This window comes from Blennius ocellaris (genome assembly GCF_963422515.1).
Source record: "Blennius ocellaris genome assembly, chromosome: 6".
In the NCBI taxonomy this organism is placed as follows: Eukaryota; Metazoa; Chordata; class Actinopteri; order Blenniiformes; family Blenniidae; genus Blennius; species Blennius ocellaris.
In genome coordinates, this window is record NC_137655.1 from 21,664,571 (window position 1) to 21,685,913 (window position 21,343).

Here is a 21,343-nt window from a genome sequence, read left to right on the forward strand (position 1 = left end):
ACTCTGTAGTGTTTGTGTCCGATGGGAGGCGCCTGCGCCAGCTTCCTTAAAGGAGCAGAGGGAGGGGAGGTGGAGGTGGAAAGAGGGGGGTGGGGTGGGGGGGGGGGGGGGGGGGTAGGGGGTTTGTTTGTTTCTCCGCTGTGCCAGGAGAAGTGACAGCCATTCCGGCTCTTTTCACAGAAACACATTCATCTGTGTGAGAAAAGGCGGCCGCTGAACTCACATGAAAGGCCGCGGGAGCCGCGCTTTGCGCAGGAAGGCAGACTGTACATCGACTTCAGTACAAACACAACACAAGCCATGTCACAGACAGACAGAGGGAGACAGAGGGAGACAGGGCCAGCAATCCACCCGACCAAAGGAAGAAAGGAGAATGGACGGAGAGAGAGAGAGAGAGAGAGAAAAAAAATGTGCTCTTAATTCTCACAAGAATTTTTTTTTTTATCGCAAATATATGGTGAGATTCCACTTTTGTGTGGGAGAGCAGATAACTAAAGCTCTGACACCCTCATTATAAGTGAAACTACAAAAAAAAAAAAAAAACTTGAATGCATGTGGTTATTTCTTACTTCTGGTGTCAAAATGCGGCCTGTGGTACCAAGACTGGCCCACGAGAGAGTTTGATCCGGTGTGCGAGATGACATCACAAAGGGTTAATTTACAAACAAGACATTCAGTGTAATTTTGTTCTATCAAATAAATGTTGTCAATCATTTATTTAGGGAAGATTACATTGTTTTTGTGAGACAATTCAAAGAGCTGATACATCATTGCAGCAGTGAGTCGCACAAGCACCATAAGAGCAAAATGCACATGCATGAAAAATGCTGCAAAAGTTGTTAAAGCATCTATAATATTGATATTGTTCTTATAGTTCAGGCTTTTTTGATTAACTCATTTAGAAAAAAAAGAGTTGAATCAAGTGTCCATCTTTGTACTGAATTAAAGGACAACATTTAAAAATAGTGGCATTAAAAGATGATTTGCTCACTCAAGGTCAAAATGTTGTGGATGTGACCCCAGGACTAAACCCCTACTTTCTGTGGCCCCATCGTTCATTTCTGTACAGCCTTTAAAAAAAAAGTTTTTTATGCCATGAACAAATTTAGATGCATCCATAACTTTTTTCCTCCTTTCCTTACTTACCTCTGAATTATACTGTGTGTTTTATTGAAAGGCGATAGGAAGTTTACTTTCCGTGTTGAGCGTCTGTCAGAGCAGCAACGCCTCCAGTCTTTAGTGGCTCTTGTGTGACTATAAATAACAGCTTTTCATTAGAGCGCACAAAATTCTATTAAAGGATATGACATTTGTTTGAAAAGTTTTCTTTCAAAACACACTCATCGACGAACTCCTATTAGTTCTTCCTTAGTTTTTAAGGAGATAGCATATTTTAAGGAGAAGGCCCATTTCGGGACGTATCACATTGTGAAATGAATTTGTTTTAAAATGAAAGGATTTAAAGAGTGCAACAAACGTTGTTTGTTGAAATATTAAAATCTCAGTTTTTCATAATGAAGCAGGAATTGAGAAAAACGGGCCTGTGAAGAGAAAGACGCACTTTTATTCATTGTATGTAACTTTAATATGAGCAGTAATTTAACACGTTTAAAGTGAATGCAACGTTATAAGTCAAGAAACAAATAAAAACTTATTGTGCAACGTTCATTTTCTGATTGTCCCTTTTTTTATTTGTGACTTCCGCCTTTACTAGACGACACATTTCCTTAAAATAAGAGAAGAAGAGAAAAATAATTAGGCTATTACAATAATTTCAGCGCCTCCTTGTTGTAGTCAAGGTCGTTTAATATTTATTTATTCATTTGTTTATTTATTTATTGCAATTTCCAGCGCTTTGTATAATTACACCCACACAGCACTTTTTATTATTAAGATGTTTAGTCGTTTAAAAGGCCACCATAAGCAGCCTGTTGTTGTTGTTGTTGTTGTTATTCAGCACTGAGCGTTTTGCACTCATCATTATGTTTCATTGTGATGTTTCGCACCCCAAAGTGAAACCAGGTCAATTTTATTTAGCTCCAAACGCACGTCTAATCAGAAAACAGTCAAACAGGCAGGGCTCCATCTGCAGGCTTCATTAAATATTTAAAACCAACAAAAACTTTGACATTGATGCTATTAACAAACATATTAAAATACAAAACAAACAAACAAATGCTGCTTTGGATTCTGGGGAGCAACGAATGACGCCGCGCTGCACCAAGAGGCCCACTGCTGCTTCACTCCAATTCTCCCATTGACCGTTACAAAGCAGGATATTCATGGGAAAACGCAAGTCTTACACAAAAAAAGGCACGATTATACTTTTTTTGTGGCACATCTGCGCAAAAAAATGCATTAATTCACATTTATATATTTGGGATGTTGTTTGTGTGCGTCTTAGCAAGAGAGAGAGAGAGAGAGAGAGAGAGAGAGAGAGAGAGAGCGTGATGAGGGGGGTGTGGCGGGGGGGGGGGGGGGGGGGGGGGGGTGCAAAGAGCATACAAGTTCCCCTGAAATGAGAGATGACTGAATTTCCTAATATGTTACCGCAATCTCAAGGAAAACCGCTTGAAAAGACGCGAACAGGCAGTGGGTCGCGTCACTTGCGTGCGCTGACTTGATTTCATTCCCAGGAGGCCCGCGGTCCAATCCGCGCAGGCTTCACCCTCTCACTCCAAGTTCAACCGTCCCACAATTAACACGCGGAACTACGGAGGATCACACCGTGCAGCAAAGCTTGATTTCGACTAGAATGTCCAAAATATCAAAACTCTCGTGGTTATAAATAAAAGTCCCCCGCAGGCTCTTTATTTCGCTCACAGACAGGATGAAAAAGCCATGATTATTGATGTAGAAAAAAAAAATAGTTGTTGGCAATGAAATGCCTTGAAGGTTATTAGTTAATAGTTAAACATTATATATATATATATATATATATATATATATATATATATATATATATATATATATATATATATATATATATATATTCTATTCGACGAAAACGGTTGAAGATTTTGAGCGCCTCGTGCGTCCGCGTGAAAACCTGTTGTTTCCTTATTGAGCTGCTCTTAATGAATCAAGCGGCCTTACAGGCTGTGATGAGATAAAGAACGCAAACCATCTGGCTTCTCAGGTGCTGCTTGCATCTCCATAGTACAATGATAGTTTTTAAAAAAAAAATGCGTAATTTAAAATCGTGTGCATCAAATGCAAAAATTAAACTGAAATGAGGTTTTAAGGACAAATCCGACTTTAATTATTGTTTTATTGAAGGTGAAAGTTGGTTAGTAATACCTCCCTGCATATTAAATTGAGTAATGCAAATAGTCAATGTTCCCATAAGTAAAAAAAGGAAGACTAAAAAAAAAAAAAAAAAAACTTCAAAGAAGTTAACTTTGACCCGAGTCCAGATAAAAGTAAATCCTACAGGCTGCAGGGTAGTGTTGCAGGCTGGGTTCCTACAGTATATTATCCTTACAGTACAGACACAGCGATGTACAAAGAGCAGTGAGGAGAAAGAAATCCTCCTTCTTCTCTGCGGATCAATATCAGCTCAGCAGGAGCCGAACAGGAACCGACATCGACACACTGTGTGCAGCTGACCTTTCCCACTCCCCACAGGTCAGACCTTCCTCAGCCGAGGAGGTCACCGGGCCGGCCACTGAACAGGCCATTGGGAGGTGACTTCAAGTGCTAAATACTCTGCATAATAAAACTGCATTTTGCATCATCCAAGTCAGGGATAGAGATTCTTTACACCTCTTTTTGTTTAGCCAAAAACAGTTTATCCTCACTGGATTATTTAAACGTGTGAGATCTAAAAAAAAAAAAAAAAGAGAAAACACCTCCAAAACTACATCTTATATGTTGAAAGAAAGACGTTTTTATTAGGTTCTAATAGATTTAACTTGAAATCATCACCTGGTTGTAATCAGCTTGATCCCACCAACCTTTCTTGTTTACATCATCTTTGAGCCAAGCAGTTATAAGGAGGAAAGGTTGCCTGCAGCCTGGCATGTCCACCAGTTGCCAATGGTGGCAACAGCAAACGATCGGCCTGCGATTGACAACAAGTCCCAGCCCATGTCAACCACAACATCCACTGATCACGACTCCTGCAAGCAACACCAACTGCAACTCGTCCACATTGAAGCAATCAGTCCTGCAAAACAAGCTACAAACTGACAAAGTCTTTAAATCTCAGCCCCCCGGCACACAGCCTTGGTTTTGGCCTGCTCCAACTGTAGGAAGTTAAGTCTCACGCAAACATATACAACTTTCCTGCAATAGTCATTGGCCAGTATCTTTAATCACAACACCATTAATGCAGCCAGGGGTGAAGCATTTTTGAAAGCCATCTAATTTAACTGCAACAACACAGAAACACGCCTCTTCTGGCCGATGGAAGATTCTCTCCTCCAGACAAGTGGACTGAGTCAAGTTCAAGTTCACGTCTGCTTCTGGACCAACTCCTGGGCTGTGGAGTGTCCAGCATGCAGGGGGAGGGGCACTCAGCGGATGTATGTCCAGAGATACTCAGTAAGTGACAGGAAGGGAATAAAAAGTGATAAAAATGTGTTATATGGAGGAGAAATGACAGCATAGTATTGATCACACTGAGGGAGCCTTTCTGTTTTAGGTTCTTGAGGTTTAATGTATCGTCAAACACCCACAAGTTCATTTAGTTAGTATTTAGTTTTTTTCTTTATGTGTTTGTCTCATATGGATTCTCAAACTTTGGGCTCATTTTAGCATCACAACAGCCATATTGTTTGGGGCCTTGCAGCATGTTTTTAACACCGACATATTATTTAGCTGTAGGGTAAAAAAAAAAAACGCATGAAGATTTTTTTAGAGTGAGGAGCTGCAGACTTGGTTAAACATTTGAGACATATTAAACTTCTCAGAGAATCTCTGATTAACTCCAAAAGATTAGATGCCAGCCAAGATGCAACTCGTTAAAACTGCACCGGCACAGAACGGGATGAGAAAGGATGAAAAAGCAAAAGATATTTAGCACTTGCAACACCTTTTTATTATATTTGTATGCAGTAAATTTTTTTTTTATCACAATAAGGAAGAAAACACCTCTTAAAACTTCAAACAAAAGCACATAACGAAACAACTGCCCATGTTTAGCTCGTCATTGTACATATTTATAGTAAAGAAACATTCTTTATAAATACTGTTTCATCTGTAGCAAGTAAATACCATAATTTAATTACAAATGGATAAATATGGCAGTTGATATTTACAAAAGGAAGGGCGTAGTTACAGAAAATCGAACGGCACAACGTTTATTTTCCTCACAATCTTCCAGATAGTATTTCACAATTCAAACTTGCAAAGCACAAAACATCACAAGTTAAGCCCAGCAAACTAAAATATACATTCACAAGCATAATATTGTGGTCTGTTTGAGTTAAATGTTAACTTTGGCACTCTTTCCAGTTTATAGATGTTTAGTATAGTACAATCAATTTGCCTTAGGATCACAATATTCAACATTATTGTACAATTTTATTGTAATATGTGCACTAAAAGTCCAGTTAGAGAAATAGCTACCATTGAAGGAACACCTATACACCAAAAGACTGACAAACTATCACAACCAATGGGAAAGTGGGCTTTTTAGTCATTATTTACAATATGAAATACACCTCAAATATTATACATATTTTCCTCTGTTGGTATTCATCGTCTTCCCTGGTGCATCAAAAATAACAAAATAAACAAGTGTTTGTGTGCCTCTTGTGTGCACGTGTCCCATTCTCCTGCTGGAATGGCCCAGTGCTGTGAAACGAGTGTGTGTTGCTTCATTTCAGCTCAGTCCTACACATACCATTCACTGAAATTGGAGGACAGGCCACTGTGGCTGGTGGTGTTGTGCACTGCTGAGGCTGGGGACATGGTTGTGTTGCTTTGGGTCTCGGTGGTGGGAGACACCAGGCCTGGAGGTGTGGAGGATTCATAACCGGAACTGGCTGCTGGTGATGAGTCTGATGCTGGTGGGGAGGATTCGTGGACCTGGGAAATTAAATAAATAAAAAAAGGCGAGTGAGTGTCTCCAATCTGCATGACACCTCATTTGAAGTTGCAAAAATCGAAAAGTAAAATCCGATTTTAAAACACACACACACACACACACACACACACACACACACACACACACACACACACACACACACACACATCTTTGCAGTTGTGTATTTACCTTCATGTGTTTTCGTAGGGAGCTGGGATGTGTGTAGGACTTGTCACACATTTTACACAGATATGGCTTGTCGGACGTGTGGACGTGCATGTGTTTCTTTCGGTCGCTGCTGTTTGCAAACCTTCTGTCGCAGCCCTCAAACTCGCACTGGAATGGTTTCTCTCCTGCAGGGAGAAAAAAAATAAGAAATAGAAATAAACAAGAACAAAATGGTCAGATTTGTTTGGGTTTTTTTTCCCACGAGGAAAACAACGAGCTGTGTGCGTAACAACCAGGAGCTGTGCAAATAGTTCGAGCGTCTCTTCAAATGCAAAAGTTGAGAACAGGAAAGTAGGCATTTGCCTGCTTGAAAAAATCCCAGCCAGGCCTCCATGCATATTCAAAGTTTAAAGTTAAAATGAGTGGGGGGATGCTACGTGTTATCTAGCCTGAATAATGCAAATAGTGGTGTGGAGGAGGGGGGTGGTGGGAGAAGGCGACAAGGCCGTCCTCAGTGGGCCTACAGAAGGCATACCATTTGCTGGGAGACAATAAAAATCTAATTAGCACCTGGCCAATTTCATGGCACGGCACCATAATGTATTTCCCAAGAAAATAAGTCCAAATGTGTAAGCCTGGTAATGGCCCTGTCTAGCACCTCAGCACAAATCAAAAGGGGCGCATGAGAAAACAAAAGGACTCGCTCGTAGCGCGGCAGTGGACCGGCTCGCATTTTGTTTTTAAACATAAGACATAAGAATCCCTTTCCCCCCGTAAGTTAATTCAATAATAAAAGCGGCCGAACTGTGTGGGGGGGGGGGAATCGATAGATATAAAGTGCGTTAAGAAGATGAGTAAAATCTGGAGCTGTAAAAGCGCAGCATCGTATATGATTTTTACTACGAGCTGCTCCACAACACACGCAGCGCGCTCCCACGTCCCCTTTGACCCATTTTTAAAGTTTACCCCGAACAATAAAACACAAAACACACTCGGTCAAATTCTTCTCTAAACGCTGGAATAATCATTTCAACCACTCGAATTGTGTAAAAGTGCTGCAGTGCAATGTGGAAATTAATTATCGCTTTATTCTAAACACGTTTCCTTTCTCTCTCTCTCTCTCTCTCTCTCTTTCTCTCTCTCCTGGACTTGATCCTAAATCTACTTGAACTGCTTCTACAAATACTATCTACTTTAGCAGCCGAAAATACCCGCGACTAATTAGATCCTAATGTGTGTTTGTCTTGGCAAGACACATGTTTACAGCAACGAAATAGGCCTAAAAGCTCACATACGCTTCGGCGACAACAATTACGCGCGGCTTAATAATTTCTAAGTCGAGGAGGACGTTGAAATTACCTGTATGCGTTCTCTTGTGTATCTTCAAGTTTTCCGACCGCGCGAAGACTTTCCCGCAGCCGGGGAAAGGGCAGGGGAAAGGCTTCTCCCCCGTGTGCACCCGAATGTGGTTGACCAGTTTGTATTTCGCCTTGAACGGCTTGCTCTCTCGGGCGCAGTCCTCCCAGAAGCAGATGTGGTTGGTCTGCTCCGGCCCGCCGACGTGCTCCACCGAGACGTGCGTGACCAACTCGTGCATGGTGCTGAAAGTTTTGTTGCAGCACTTCTTGGGGTTGCTCAGCTGCTCGGGGTCGATCCACTTGCAGATGAGCTCCTGCTTGATGCACTGCTGCCTCATGTAGCGGAAAAAGGCACCGGGGTGGTGGTGGGCTGCCATGTTCATCCCCATGTTCATATTCATGGAGCCGTACTGGTTGTGGAGCTGCGCCGCCGAGTACGGGTCTGTCCTCGGGCTGGAGACCTGGTGGTACTGGTCTGAGCGTCCGAAAACTTCTCCCGGTAGTCCGAGTCGCATCTGGCCGTTGAGAACATTGGGGGATCCGTGGGAGCCGTGCTGGTCGTGGATGCCGGGGAACAGAATGTGGCCTTGAGTGTCTGTGTGGGAGTGATGGAGGGATCCCGCCGTGGGGCCAAAAATAGTGTGTTGGCTGCTGGCCGGAGAGGATTCTCCGAACCCGCGACTGCGAAAGAGAAAGTCCCTGGTGGAGTTGAACGGAGAGCTCGCGTACGACGTGACATGGGCTGCGTGCGCCCCTAAAGCCGCCGCGGGGTAACCGGGCGCCTGGGTGCTGAAGGCTGAGCTCTGTCCCGGGGAGAGATCGTGGTTCAGCTTGAACGCACCCATGTGTGCGGAGTCTACAAAGCTATTCTGTGCCAAACTCAAGTCTCTCTCCTGCATATCGCTCGCCGAGTGATGCCTGGCGAACGAGCCCACTCCCAGTCCGGGGAACTGGTGACCAGCATCCAGTAACATTATCTCGGAGAGAGGCGTAATTATCTAAACCAGCGCAGGACCGCACAGCGACAGAATAACTTAAATAAAAAGGGAGAGAGATAAGGGGGGGGGGGGAGAAAAATCAAATGTTGATGCTGGCACGTAAAGAAAAAACTTCCAGCCGTGGAAACACCATATCAGGCGTGATTCAAAGCGCTGATCCGTTCATGAATAATAGCAACCAAAAAAAAAAGAAAGAAAGAAAGAAAAAAGAGAAAAGAAAAATTCAGCTTCTCAAACAGAATTTACTTCTAATTTACTTGCAGCTAAAAAAAAAAATCCAAATGCAACGAAGTGAAGAGTTTCCTCGTGTCCTTTTCCTCTTGACTAGGAACAGTTGGACGCGTTAAAATGCACGCAAAGAATTAAATAATTGTCTTACTGGGTGTCTTCTGCGCGCACCGACCGCGAGTGGGAGCATCTCAAAGCGCGCCGCTCCAAATGGGCATGTATTTATTTCTCTGCCTCGCCTTGTGTTTATCGCGGAGGGTCCCTGTTTCTCCGTGGACTGGCTCTACCTCCTCTTCCGCCCCCTTTAACTGGAGCCTGTTCATTCGTTCCTCGCAGCCTCATTGGCCAGTGCGCCTCATCAATCCCAGGTGTCTGTCCAATGGCAGGTAGCGCTCCGCCGACTTAATAGCGCAACGCCATTTTCCACTAATAATTACCGCCTACTTTTAGGAGAAGATTTGGAGGAGTGAGCAGGCGAAAAGATCACGACAAGAGAACGACGAGAGCGGTTTTGGCTGTTTGTGATCCGCGGGCGCTATGTTACAATATATAGAGATATTTTTTTATTTTTTATTTAAAGAATAGGAGTATATCTTCAATTATATCGTAACTAATAATTATAAATAATAAGAATATGGTGAACATGTAGATTATGCAACAGCCATCCTGTTTTTCTTTTTTTTCTCTCATTTTCAAATCAATAAATATTTCATATTGATTGACTGTACTGCATTAGAAATTATGTAATCATTACTGAGCAAGGATTCCTCTCTTTCATATATATATATATATATATATATATATATATATATATATATATACACACACACACACACATGTGCACACACACAACATTTTAATGCCACTAAAAAAGAAAAAAGAAAAAAGAACATGATCTGCTTTGTTAATTTTTCACAGCTGAAAAAGCATGTGTGCCTCCATATGGAGTCCAGTGGTTTTTCATTGCTTGTACAACCACAACTGGGCCTTTTAGTGGTGCTCCAGTTCTCACACTGGAAACCGCCAGCGGTTCTTTAATGGTTCTGTACGTCGCAGGCTCCGCTTCCTCGGTGGTTCTCACATTCACCACACCAATTAAGTTACATGCTATGGCGGTGAAGTGCGCTAAGATCCATGTTAACCCTTTGTGACCTGTGAGGTCGAAGCTGCAGCAAGTGGGTTCCAATCCTAAAGCTGGATGTGAGAATGGTTTCCTCTCCATTTGTGAGCACTGGTCTGCGCAATGGTTGCGCGGGTGCGATAAATGCTTGTTTTTACCCCCAAAGTAAAGACCTAACCTTTTATTCTGCCTTAAACGATACCAGCATATGGGTATCCCATAAGGACATTAACATAAAGTTGGTCATATGAGTGTAATTTTTTTATAAATGTGATTTCATTTCATCAATATTTCATTGTGCGTTCATATTCCTCCACAAACAGAACTCGGATCGGCACAAACAGGCCACACAACACAAATGCTCATTCACGTGCAAGTCAAAAGAAGTTTACTTACATTTGTCACCATATCACAATCCCACAACCTCAGTCCGTCCGTCACACAACTTATTTCTCAGTCTGCCCAAACTCTCCGGTGCACTCCAGCCGACAAACGGTGCTGACGGTGAAGGAAACGTTTTAAAAAAACTTTTTTTTTTTGGTGTGTGTGTGGAAATTGTGTGTCTCCCAGCTCAGAGTGGGACAGGCTGCGCGTTGTGTGCCATTCTTCCAAGTCTATTTCAACCCGCACCACAGGAAACGCAGGAGCTGATCCAAGTTCAAAGTCACGTCTGCCGACCCCTATAAGAAGTTCTTTATTTCTCTGAGAAAAACCACAAAAACCTTCCCCAGATAGGGGGGGGGGGGGGGGGAAGCAATGGAAAATTAAAAAGAAGAAGAAAAAGAAAAAGAAAAAGAAAGAAATCAATCGGCGAGAGGCGCATGGCTGTGGGTTTCCCTTCTGCCTGGGAAAGAAAGGGGGTCTGGTTTATTGAAAACCCTACAAAGCCCAGCATTTCAACAGGTTCTCGGAGCACCAATACGCACTGAAATATGGCTCACACTTGTGACAAATAAGTCACTTGAAATGCTTCAAAAAATGAGATTTGAAGTAAGAAATGACAAAATTGGGAGCTTCGTCTTTACAGAAGAAGTCTTTGCATAAAACTCTACAAGCCAGCTCGTAAAGGAGCTCTGTCTGTGGATTATAATTTATGCCAAAGGCATATTTCTCCTCTCTGTTATCTGACAGTATCAATATGTTGACACACTGGAAGGTTACTTGTGTGGCTTGTGTGACCTTGTGTTTCATGGATGTTTGACCTCTGACACGTTAAGACCACATATGCTGCCCTCTTGACTCCTTTTGGTAAAATAACCCTGTTTATGACAAAGCGTCTTTGTTTTAGAAAGAGAGAGAGAGAGAGAGCGAGGAAGGGGCGAAGACGCCCCCCTCTTCTGTCGGAGGCATCGACAGCTTTCGGTAATTTGGAAGCAATAAGTCAATAAAACATGCATTCATTCTCTGTTTGCGTCAGGAGGTCCCAATGAAAAATTATCTTATTATATTATTTAATATATTAAAATGATCAGGGTGGAGTGTTTCAACTCAATGATCATGATCCATTTTCATGATATTTTTTATTTTATTTTGTCATGACAATCACACATTGACAATAGGTCCTTATGTTATTATGTCGGTTTATTATCATGTTGCTTTAAATCACGTGTTTTAATGACATGGCCCCTCAAACAAATCATAAACATTGCCCCCACTGACTTTCTCTGCTTTATGGGCTTCCAGGAGCTTTCTTCAAGAGAGCTGTGGATCATTTTATTATTTAGCAACATCCTAAAAAAAAACAAAAAACAAAGGTGCATGTTTTGGTGGCTATTGGTCATTTTTTTAAAGACGATTTTAAATCTGTAATAGAAAAGCGATGATGGCAGGGATTCACTTTGCATGTGCATTTAGTCAGTTGCTGATGATAAACTTAATTACCAATTAATACCATGGCATTTCGTAGATGTTCTGTAATGCTACACCACCCTGCATCTCATTGTCTAAAATATATGGTCGAGGTGATCTTTAAAATTGCAGGGCGCCAAGTTCATATATCAGTTTCAACTGGGGAACAAGTGCAACAGGCCCATCATGTGTGGAGCTCTGCTCCCTTAACGACGAGAATCAATCACAAAACGTGCAGGTTTATGTGCCGGAGAGTGCTGCGCTGCAGGTTCAATATTTCAAATGCAATATATTTTACAGGGATATGCTTCTTTTTTTTTTCAATATTTTTTTTTAATGCTACAATTACTTTGCATAACTCACTGACGTGCTGATTTGCAGTTCGAGGCGAGTTGTAATAATTCGACTGGGAAGGGGAATTAAGACATGTCATCCATAGATAAACGCACTGCTGTCAACAGAGGCGAGACTGTCAGGTCGTAATCTGTCATCTGAAATTAACCTGAATAGAGTTGAACAGTCTGCCAACCGCAGCCAGAGGGGGGGGGGGGGGGGGGGGGGGGGGCGAAATACCATGTTAATATTAATTACATTTTACAATGAGTACGTTTCAAATTCACGAAACTCTAATGAAAAGCATGTTTTAAAATAAAAGTACTAAAATGAAGCTTCAGTGCTGTTGTCTAAGTTAACTGCTGAACGTTTATAACTCATGTACACGTCTACTATCAATAAACTATCGGACATGAATGTACGACTTAGTTTAATCAAACATTTTTTTTAAGCTTGGACTAAAATATCTTTTAAACTTTAATTTTAAAGTGGCAATTCAGGAAAAGCAAAAATCAGTTGAAAGCTTACTGACGTGCAGCAATTCATGCTAATCAATGCACAAAGAAAATCTTAATGTTCATTAATGAAGGGTTAAAGTACCTCATGTTTTTTTAATATTTGATTTATAAATAGAATGCATTTCCATAAGTGCGTTTTCTCATCTTTTATTTTAAAATAAACGTAAGAATACATTTCCAAAAATACTTTATTTGAAACTATCATAAAAATAAATAAATCACCCCTCACACAGCTGTTTTTTTTATTTCACACATATAAACAGTGATGAATTCATTCCACTGACTTGAATCAGCGTTCCTGCTTTTGAGTCATCAGTTGTTGTTTTGTTTTTGTTTTGTTTGTTTGTTTGTTTTTTCCACAGAGAAACATGTGGACAAAGGCAAACCAGGCATAAACGGGGCGACACTTGTCGCATAAACTGATATTTCGGTCATCCACATGCACCCGCACCAGTAAACAGAAAGCTGCACAAAACAGATCTGCTGGTAACTTTGTGAGTACAACTTTTTGGAGTCAGCGGCGATAAAGAGAGTGAGGGGGCGGAACCCTGCTGAGCCCCTGCGCTGAACGACAGCCAATCGCTTCGTTCTCCTAACTGCCAGTCACCGAAATCCGTCCAATACCCGCAGTGCCATTTCTAAACTGTATTCCCCACTGTGTCCTCCAACTGTTGTATGTTCTGCCAATCGCTTGAGGACAGAGTGGGAATAGGAGCAAGCAGAGTTAGAAGCCGGACAAAAGAACTTATAGAACCCTTATATACATATTTTCCTAATGTTTTAGAGAGCGTGGTGAGGTGAAAAGCAGTTGCGGTGAGTGCGGATGGACTTGTCAGTGTAGTTATGGAACCCCCTTTAAGCAAGAGGAATCCGGCGATGAGATTAGCGGATTTGGCAGCGACTCAACCCCTTCCTCATCAGAATATGACAGGCTTCCCGGGGCTAGGGGGGCATCACCCTCTCTCCCACCATGCCCATCTCCACCCTGGGGAGCTGGGCAACGACCCCGGAGTGGCACTCACTCCATTTGGACCAGAGCACATGGCACAGACAAATGCTCTCAAACTTAGCCCATCTCAGCACATTCAGAGCCATCCCGAAGCCCAGACCGCGGCATCTTTCACTTCTGCTCAGACCACAGTTGGTTTCCCCGTGGCTCACCCCCACTCAGGCTACTCAAGCAGCAGGGACTTCATCCTCAGGAGAGAACTCTCAGCCTCTGCTATGCATGCACTTGGCGACCAGCATAGTTCCGCCTCCTCCCCTCATCACCATGGCATGTTCATCTCCCCAACAGGTGCTTATGGGCACGCGGAAAGTGGGGCCCATTCACTTTTTACTGGACTTCACGACCAGGCGTCCCCAGGTGCCCACCACCACCACCATGCCCTCAACGGGCAGATGCGCCTGGGTATACCGGGGGACATCTACGGCAGGCCAGAGCACTTCGGGCACAGGCCGGAGCACTATGGACCGTCTTCTCTCCACAGCTACAACTCCATGAACCTCAATGTGAACATCGCTTCTGCTCCTCACGGAGCCGCGGGGGCGTTTTTAAGATACATGCGGCAGCCCATAAAGCAAGAGTTAATCTGCAAGTGGATTGACCAGGAGCAGAATCAGAAGAAGCCCTGCTCGAAAACTTACAGCACCATGCACGAACTGGTCAACCACGTCACGGTGGAGCACGTCGGGGGACCGGAGCAAAGCTCGCACGTCTGTTTTTGGGAGGAATGTCCACGGGAAGGAAAGGCTTTCAAAGCGAAGTACAAACTGATCAATCACATCCGAGTTCACACGGGAGAGAAGCCCTTTCCGTGTCCTTTCCCCGGTTGTGGAAAAGTGTTCGCGCGATCGGAAAATCTAAAGATTCACAAGAGAACTCACACAGGTCAGTAATTCACATTGTCGGGAGGGGAAAACCCGTGCATATCGCTTCAGAATCGCTACATGGCAGATCGTTATCAATCACCCGAGGCGACCTTGTTTTAGTATTCGCGTCTTAAAAGTAAAAAAAAAAAAAAAACCGGCTGTGCGTAATTACGCGCAGAAGCGAGGGACACGAGTTTTATTCACAATCGCATTCGCACAGCGAGTAGAAGCGTTTCATTTCCTTTCATAAATGTTAACTCTTTTTTTTTTTACGTATTCGCCGAGACGCCTGCAGTGGGCGTCAAAGGATTTAAGGCTTATGATTTGTAAAACGTGCTTACGTACGTACAGAACACGCGCAAAAGTAATTGTCTTCAGGCGTGAGACGTTTACGCAAAAGCACAGTTTATACGATGATGAATCCAAGCAGATGATGGAGCAAAAAAGCAAAAAGAACGTAACACAGGGCGATTCATCAGGTTCAGACGTTGATTTCCGGTCAGTCATTTGAATGAGCCATTTATCTGAAACTCTGCGTAACTATTGAGCTTAATCTTTCAAAAGTGTAACAGATTTTCACTTTGTCAACTGCATTATGAAAACATGTCTGTTAGAAACGCTTGTGGCACAGTTCAAAAGTTCAAAACAACAAGTCACATCAGAGTAACTTATCAGAACGCAAAATAGTCATAATGGTTCTTTCTTGAAGGTGAATTTAGTCTCTTAATTCGACAAACAAAAAGTATGGCTTTGACGTTTTGCCACCTTTTTTTTTTAAAGATAGGCCTCTACATTTTAAGCAATCCTCTAAAATCTCCAGGGAATTAAGTAATGGACCAAATATGAACGCTCACAAAATTCACATTACATCCTCTATTTAGTTAAGAACCTATCATTTGCAGCCCATATTTCTTTTATGCCTCTCTGGAGGACACTTTTGGGGGAGAATTAAAAAAAAAAAAGAAAAGTATTTTCACATGAACGTGTGGGCGTGTGTGTGTACAAACAACTGCCAGCAGATTCGACTATGGCACATAAATGCCTCGTGGTGGTCTCCAGAGTGTCCCCTCTCCAGCCACATGTAAACCAGAAGGCCTCGAGGCATGTTTCACGGGTGCGCACAGAAATATGCTGTGGGCAAGTGGGTGTGGAGCTGTGGACCAATGCTGAGTGAATGAGCTGCGGTGGAGAGGGCGCCCCTGTGGAAAAGTGCAGGCTGTGTCGCTCAGCAGTCAGAAGATCGGTGTGTGTGTGTGTGTGTGTGTGTGTGTGTGTGTGTGTGTGTGTGTGTGTGTGTGTGTGTGTGTGTGTGTGTGTGTGTGTGTGTGTGTGTGTGTGTGTGTGTGTGTGTGTGTGTGTGTGTGTGTGTGTGTGTGTCCTAAAAAGCTGTAGTTTCAGTGTTATAGTGAGCCTTCATGTGCAGCTTTAGTTCTTGTTTGAGAATGCACGTGGTTCTTGTGTACAACTCTGCAACGCATGACTCTGACCGTGTCTGTTTCTCATTTACTGAAGGGGAGAAGCCTTTCAAGTGCGAGTTTGACGGCTGTGATCGAAAATTCGCCAACAGCAGCGACCGGAAGAAGCATTCTCACGTCCACACCAGTGACAAGCCTTACTACTGCAAAGTGCGCGGCTGTGACAAATCCTACACGCACCCGAGCTCGCTGCGGAAACACATGAAAGTGCACTGCAAGTCCCCGCCGCCCCCTTCCACCAACGTCAACTACATTTCTTCCACCAACCCCCTCGGGGATCCTCTCTCCCCGAATCCCGAACCGCACAGGAACCGCTCGGCGAACCTGTCCCCTCAGGTCACCAACCTCAACGAGTGGTACGTGTGCCAGGGGAGCGGGGGGCCCAACCACCTCCACACCCCCTCCAGCGATGTGCCAACGTCAGACTCTGACGACGAGGACTCTTTCAGAAATTCAGACCCAAGGACAATGCTCTGATGCCCCTGTTTACAACCACGTGACTGTCAAAGTTGTCATGGAGTTGACCCATTAAAGGGTGCAGACCCATCAGTGCGCAGGGGATCGGGTTTTTTTTTTTTTTTTTTTTACTGTAGTCATACTAAACGACTGTGCTTAAAAAATAATTTACATTCATCGTGGTTGCAGTGTAAGGATAACTACATCAAGATTAGAAATACTTTGACGTGACCCTGAACTTTTTAACTAAATTATAAGCTGGCAGACTTTAATATGGTCAAAAGCCCCCCCCCCCCCCCCTCCTTATTTGAAACAACCAAGAATCCAAATTTGATCCATATTCAGCCACAACTTTGCAAAAATAAAAAAAAATAAAAAATGAATGTATTTGCAATAACATGCAGGTTTAATTAACTGCATGAGTTGATACTCAACTGGTGTACTGAAATGACACCTTTCATATGACCTCTCATCCTCCAGCAGTTAATAACTGGACTGCAATCAATCACTGTCATATTAGAAGCATTTTATGGGAATAGGGTTACAGCCTGGAACACTACAAGTGGCAACATATAGTTAAAGGACAGAATATATGGGCTAGAGATTAGGCTTTTTTTTTTTATTTCACAATATTTCACAAGATGTGGTACACACTTTGAAATACCAATAAGGAAGAAGAAGACAAAACACGAAGAAACACATATCGGAGTGTCCTAAGGGTTCTCATTTACTTTTCAGATTTATACAATACTTGTGTTTGGATGGAATTTTGTAATATTTAAGATTTATTTAAGACTATATTTTATGCAAAAATACGCAAGTGTATTACTTGTTTAAAAGTCCAGTAAGTCCCATGAGACCCTAAATGTCTACACTGACAGGCTTTGACCCTGTAGGATTTGTATATATGTAATTGTACTGATGCTTGTGAATGTTGTGTAGTTTTAATTACAAAAAAAATGTTGTTTTGTACATTGTAATTTATTTGTTGGTATCAATGTTGTACTGGAATTACAGAAACACCAAAGAATAATAATATCAGTTTTGGTGATGTGTAGTACCCTGCTGATGTTTGTTTTCTCGTTTCTTTCTTTTTTTTTCTTTTTTTTTTTACAATTTACATTTTAACATATTTTGGTTAATTTTTTTATACTGTGCTCTGTAAACGAAGAAAACATTTACTTGAATAGGCTGTGTAATGTGAAAAGTCCCTTTCTCGCATGCCTTTTTGTAGTGATCTGTCTTTCATATTGAGGTGCATGGTGCCATTGGACATAAAGGACGAAAAAAAAAGAGAGAGAGAGCGAGATGAATCAGCTATGACTGTGCAGATCTTTGATGTTCGAGATTTAATTTGCAATATAAAACTCTTCCTAAAATGAATTTAAAAAAAAACCATTCAAGGCTTATACATTAAATAATCCACATGTCATTTTTATGATTTATGAGTGAACTCGAATTATTGAGGTTATGTGGACATGTTTCAAGGTATGAATTGACTGTTTGGCTGCTCTCTGGTGACTGTGAGATATTTCCTTTTTGTTCAAGACTTTTAGAAAGACGCACGTTGGTGGGTCAGAGTCAAGAAAACATCAGTGTCAGCCTCACCTTGAATGGATAAGGTTGCAGCAGCTCTTCACTTTGCTGACATTTCTATAAACTATCCACTGTTCTCGGAAACGGGGCCCATCGGGCCAAGGAGGCTGGTAGAAACTAATCACTGAGCTAATGGGAAAACTTATAGCCCCCTGATGGCGCTACCTCTGAAAGGCGCGACGACACAAAGCGCTCGGTGCATGAATCATTCATGGGAAAAATAAAAGATAAAAAGATATCTGACAATGCGCAAAGCCGTGTATAGAGTGTATAAAACAAGTCCCCCCCCCCCTCCCTCTTATTTCCTCCATTAAAACGCACAATCTCACTTTCAAAGAGTTGCCTGTCCAGTCTATAGAATTAAAATTGACCAACGCCGGTCGTGCACCACTTCAAAGCCTCGCAGCTTCACAGAGGAAGGCTGGCTGCTTTGACAGTCTTCATGGTGCGTTAGGATTTCTATGGCGATTGGGTGGTGAGACGCTCACATTTGAATATGTCCGGTGGAGAAAAGAGAAAAGAAGAAGAAGAAGAAGAAACAGAAACTTGCGCAAAAATAGGTGAAATCAAAGCAGAGGATGCACTCGCTCCAAACAACAACACATAAAGTGCCTCATTGGCAGGTATGATGACGCACGCGCTCCAGGCAGACGCACGTGTACCTTCTGCACAGGGTCAAAACAAATACAAACTTCCCAACCGCTGACAAGTTGTGTTAGAAAAAAGGACAAACTTGGGAATAATTATGGGGCTGCCAACGCTGCGTCAATTCACGCGCACTTGACTTAAGGTCGAGCTGTAGGAGTTTTGGCAATAAAATAATAAAATACATAAATAAATAAAAACCCCACCTAAACAACACTATAGCATAAAATAGCTCAAATATGAACGTTTGTTTTTGTAACAGCCCAAAAGGAGAATTGTTGCAGCTGCACAATGAGCACCTGCAAGTTCCTCTCTCTCTCTCTTTTTTTTTGGTTTTTTACAATTTCTCCAAAAACACTCCATCCACTGCTTCATTCAAACACTTGCAGGCCTCCTCTTGTTATTATTTTTTTTTCCCCCGAGCGTGGACTTTTATGGGGCAAAGGGCCAAAGGAGTCTTACACCCCTCTTGTAGGTTCTGTTTGGAAACAAATGCTCAATGAATGTTACAAAATAAACAGGATGAAAAATAACCTGAGACAGTCCTTTTGGGCATTACAAGGAGGGAGACTTAATAAAAGGAGTGAAGCAGTCACCCTTCAGTGAGAAACGCTTTGAAGTAGAACTTATTATCTGAGAAATACTTTTTGGTTGTCCTAACGACGCCGCTGAATGGGAAAGGCGCTCCTTTGTCAACGATTTGTTCTCCTTTAGTGGGATGTCCGTGGAAATCACTTACATGGGCCACCTTAACATACTGCCTGCAAATCAGTAACCGGCGGAGTCAGACATGCAGACGCCACTTTGGAGAGGACAAAGCGAAAAGTCGCAGCGAGAAACGCCGCTGCTTCTCAATTGCGCCCTTTAAAGGGGTTGAACGATAATTTCTCAGACGAGCGTAGAACCAAAACAAACGCTGTCGTGTCAGACTTTACAAGCATTATCCATCTCCTGAATGCTGCAGGGCACAATGCTCAGGGAAAAAAATAAATAAAAAAAATTGCTCGTGAAGTGATCGTCCTGGGCACAAAAGTTAAGAGTCTCTCTCTGTCAAGAAAACGCGCAGGTCATTTGATCCGAGCACCTGCAGCCCCACAAAGTGCCCGGATTCTTGGCTCACCTTGAACGCAACATCTCACTTAATATAAATAAACACAGAAATAAACATTGCCATGGAGAATAAAAGCGTAATTGGAAAAAACAAGAAGAAAGCAAATGCACTCCTCCAAGTTAACTTGGTTTTTAATTTGGGGTGAAGAAAAAAAAGAAAGCAGGTGTCGACAGACACACACACACACACACACACACACACACACACACACACACACACACACACACACACACACACACACACACACACACACACACACACACACACACACACACACACACACACTTACTTCACCTCCACCCAGAAGTCTCATACAGCAGAACAGCAGCACCTTGTGACAGCTTTGGCCCCTTTTTTTTGCCCAGAAAGAAAGAAAGAAAGAAAGAAAGAAAGAAAGAAAGAAAGAAAGAAAGAAAGAAAGAAAGAAAGAAAGAAAGAAAGAAAGAAATCACACGTCTCTGCTTCATAGATGGGACGAGTGAAAACTAAAAATAGGTGATAAACGGAAGTCAGGACCCCTGCAAACAAGAAACAGGGGTGTTGATAAATCGATTTTACTCGAAAAATTGCTACTTTATTTATGAGAGTATATTTATACTCATTCGATAAAGTTCAAACAATATTTGGGCATTCAACTTAAACAAATGGCCTCAGTCTGCAGGGATTTTAATTTCATAGTGTAATTGATGAAGAAATTAATTAACAGCTTCATTTTGTACTGCGATTTTTTTTCTCATCTTAAGTGGAAGTCACCAAAAAAAAAAAAAAACAGACAATTGAGTGATTGTTTTGTATTGAATTTTGAATAGTGTCTATCTAAACAAGGCTTTACCACAAAACGACAGCTGTTTGTTCAACTTTTTACTGACTCTCTGTGTCATATTTCCATTTGTACAGTACAAGAACAAAAAAAAAATAATTATATTGTCATCGTTCCAGATCTTATAACTTATTGTCTAATATAATAGTTTCCCCGGTGGCTCTTTAGCCTCGCGGTTAAATCCAACTGTGGAGGTTTATTCATTTATTATTATCATAATTTTTATTTTTTACAGTAGATCAAGATGCGCTCCAGCCTGCAGGGGGAAACTTCACACCGAAGTGACTGGAAACTTGTGCGTTGTTTTTTTTTTTTTTTAGGAAAGAGATCTTCCCCCTGATTCACGCCGGGGAGAGTAAAAGAAAATCTTTGTCCGGTTGTGCACCGGGCTTTGCCGGACGTCTGCAGGGGGAAGCGTCGCTCCTCTCCAGCCCAACTTCAGCAGCTGCGGTTTCACCTATTAGCCCCGATGTTATTCTCCAAGGAGTGTGGGAGTTAAACATCTGACAATGCTCACTCCAGGGGGTTGTTCAACTGACCTGTACTTGGTTTTAGTTTAACAGGAACTTCATTAAATCAATTACCCAGTGAGCACATCATAAATTTCTATTCCCCCCCTCTTTTAATAGTAATTTGAAAAGAAACAAACAGTCTTTGCCCTTGAGTGTTGCAGAGCTACCTACACAGACATGATGGCATCTCGCAGGTTTGAAAGCTTTTCTATTAAATATAATCAGCAGCTGAATACTACTCTGTGTGCTGTGAG

General features: G+C 42.3%; 2 protein-coding genes across 2 annotated transcripts; one reads left to right on the forward strand and one right to left on the reverse strand.

Moving 5' to 3' along the window:
• Positions 1–5,102: 5,102 nt before the first annotated feature.
• zic2a (zic family member 2 (odd-paired homolog, Drosophila), a) lies at positions 5,103–9,106 on the reverse strand (the record flags this gene model as incomplete). Its single annotated transcript, XM_080498595.1, is given in 5 exon segments — positions 5,103–6,033; positions 6,221–6,384; positions 7,559–8,538; positions 8,935–9,002; positions 9,005–9,106. Coding segments are annotated over 5 exon segments (1,509 nt in total). The 3' UTR covers positions 5,103–5,838.
• Positions 9,107–13,445: 4,339 nt separating this feature from the next.
• On the forward strand, positions 13,446–16,426 carry zic5 (zic family member 5 (odd-paired homolog, Drosophila); the record flags this gene model as incomplete). The annotated part of the gene is made up of 2 exons (XM_080498627.1): positions 13,446–14,493; positions 15,987–16,426. The coding sequence occupies 2 exons, from the start codon at positions 13,446–13,448 to the stop codon at positions 16,424–16,426; spliced, it is 1,488 nt and encodes a 495-aa protein (XP_080354753.1).
• Positions 16,427–21,343: the final 4,917 nt, after the last annotated feature.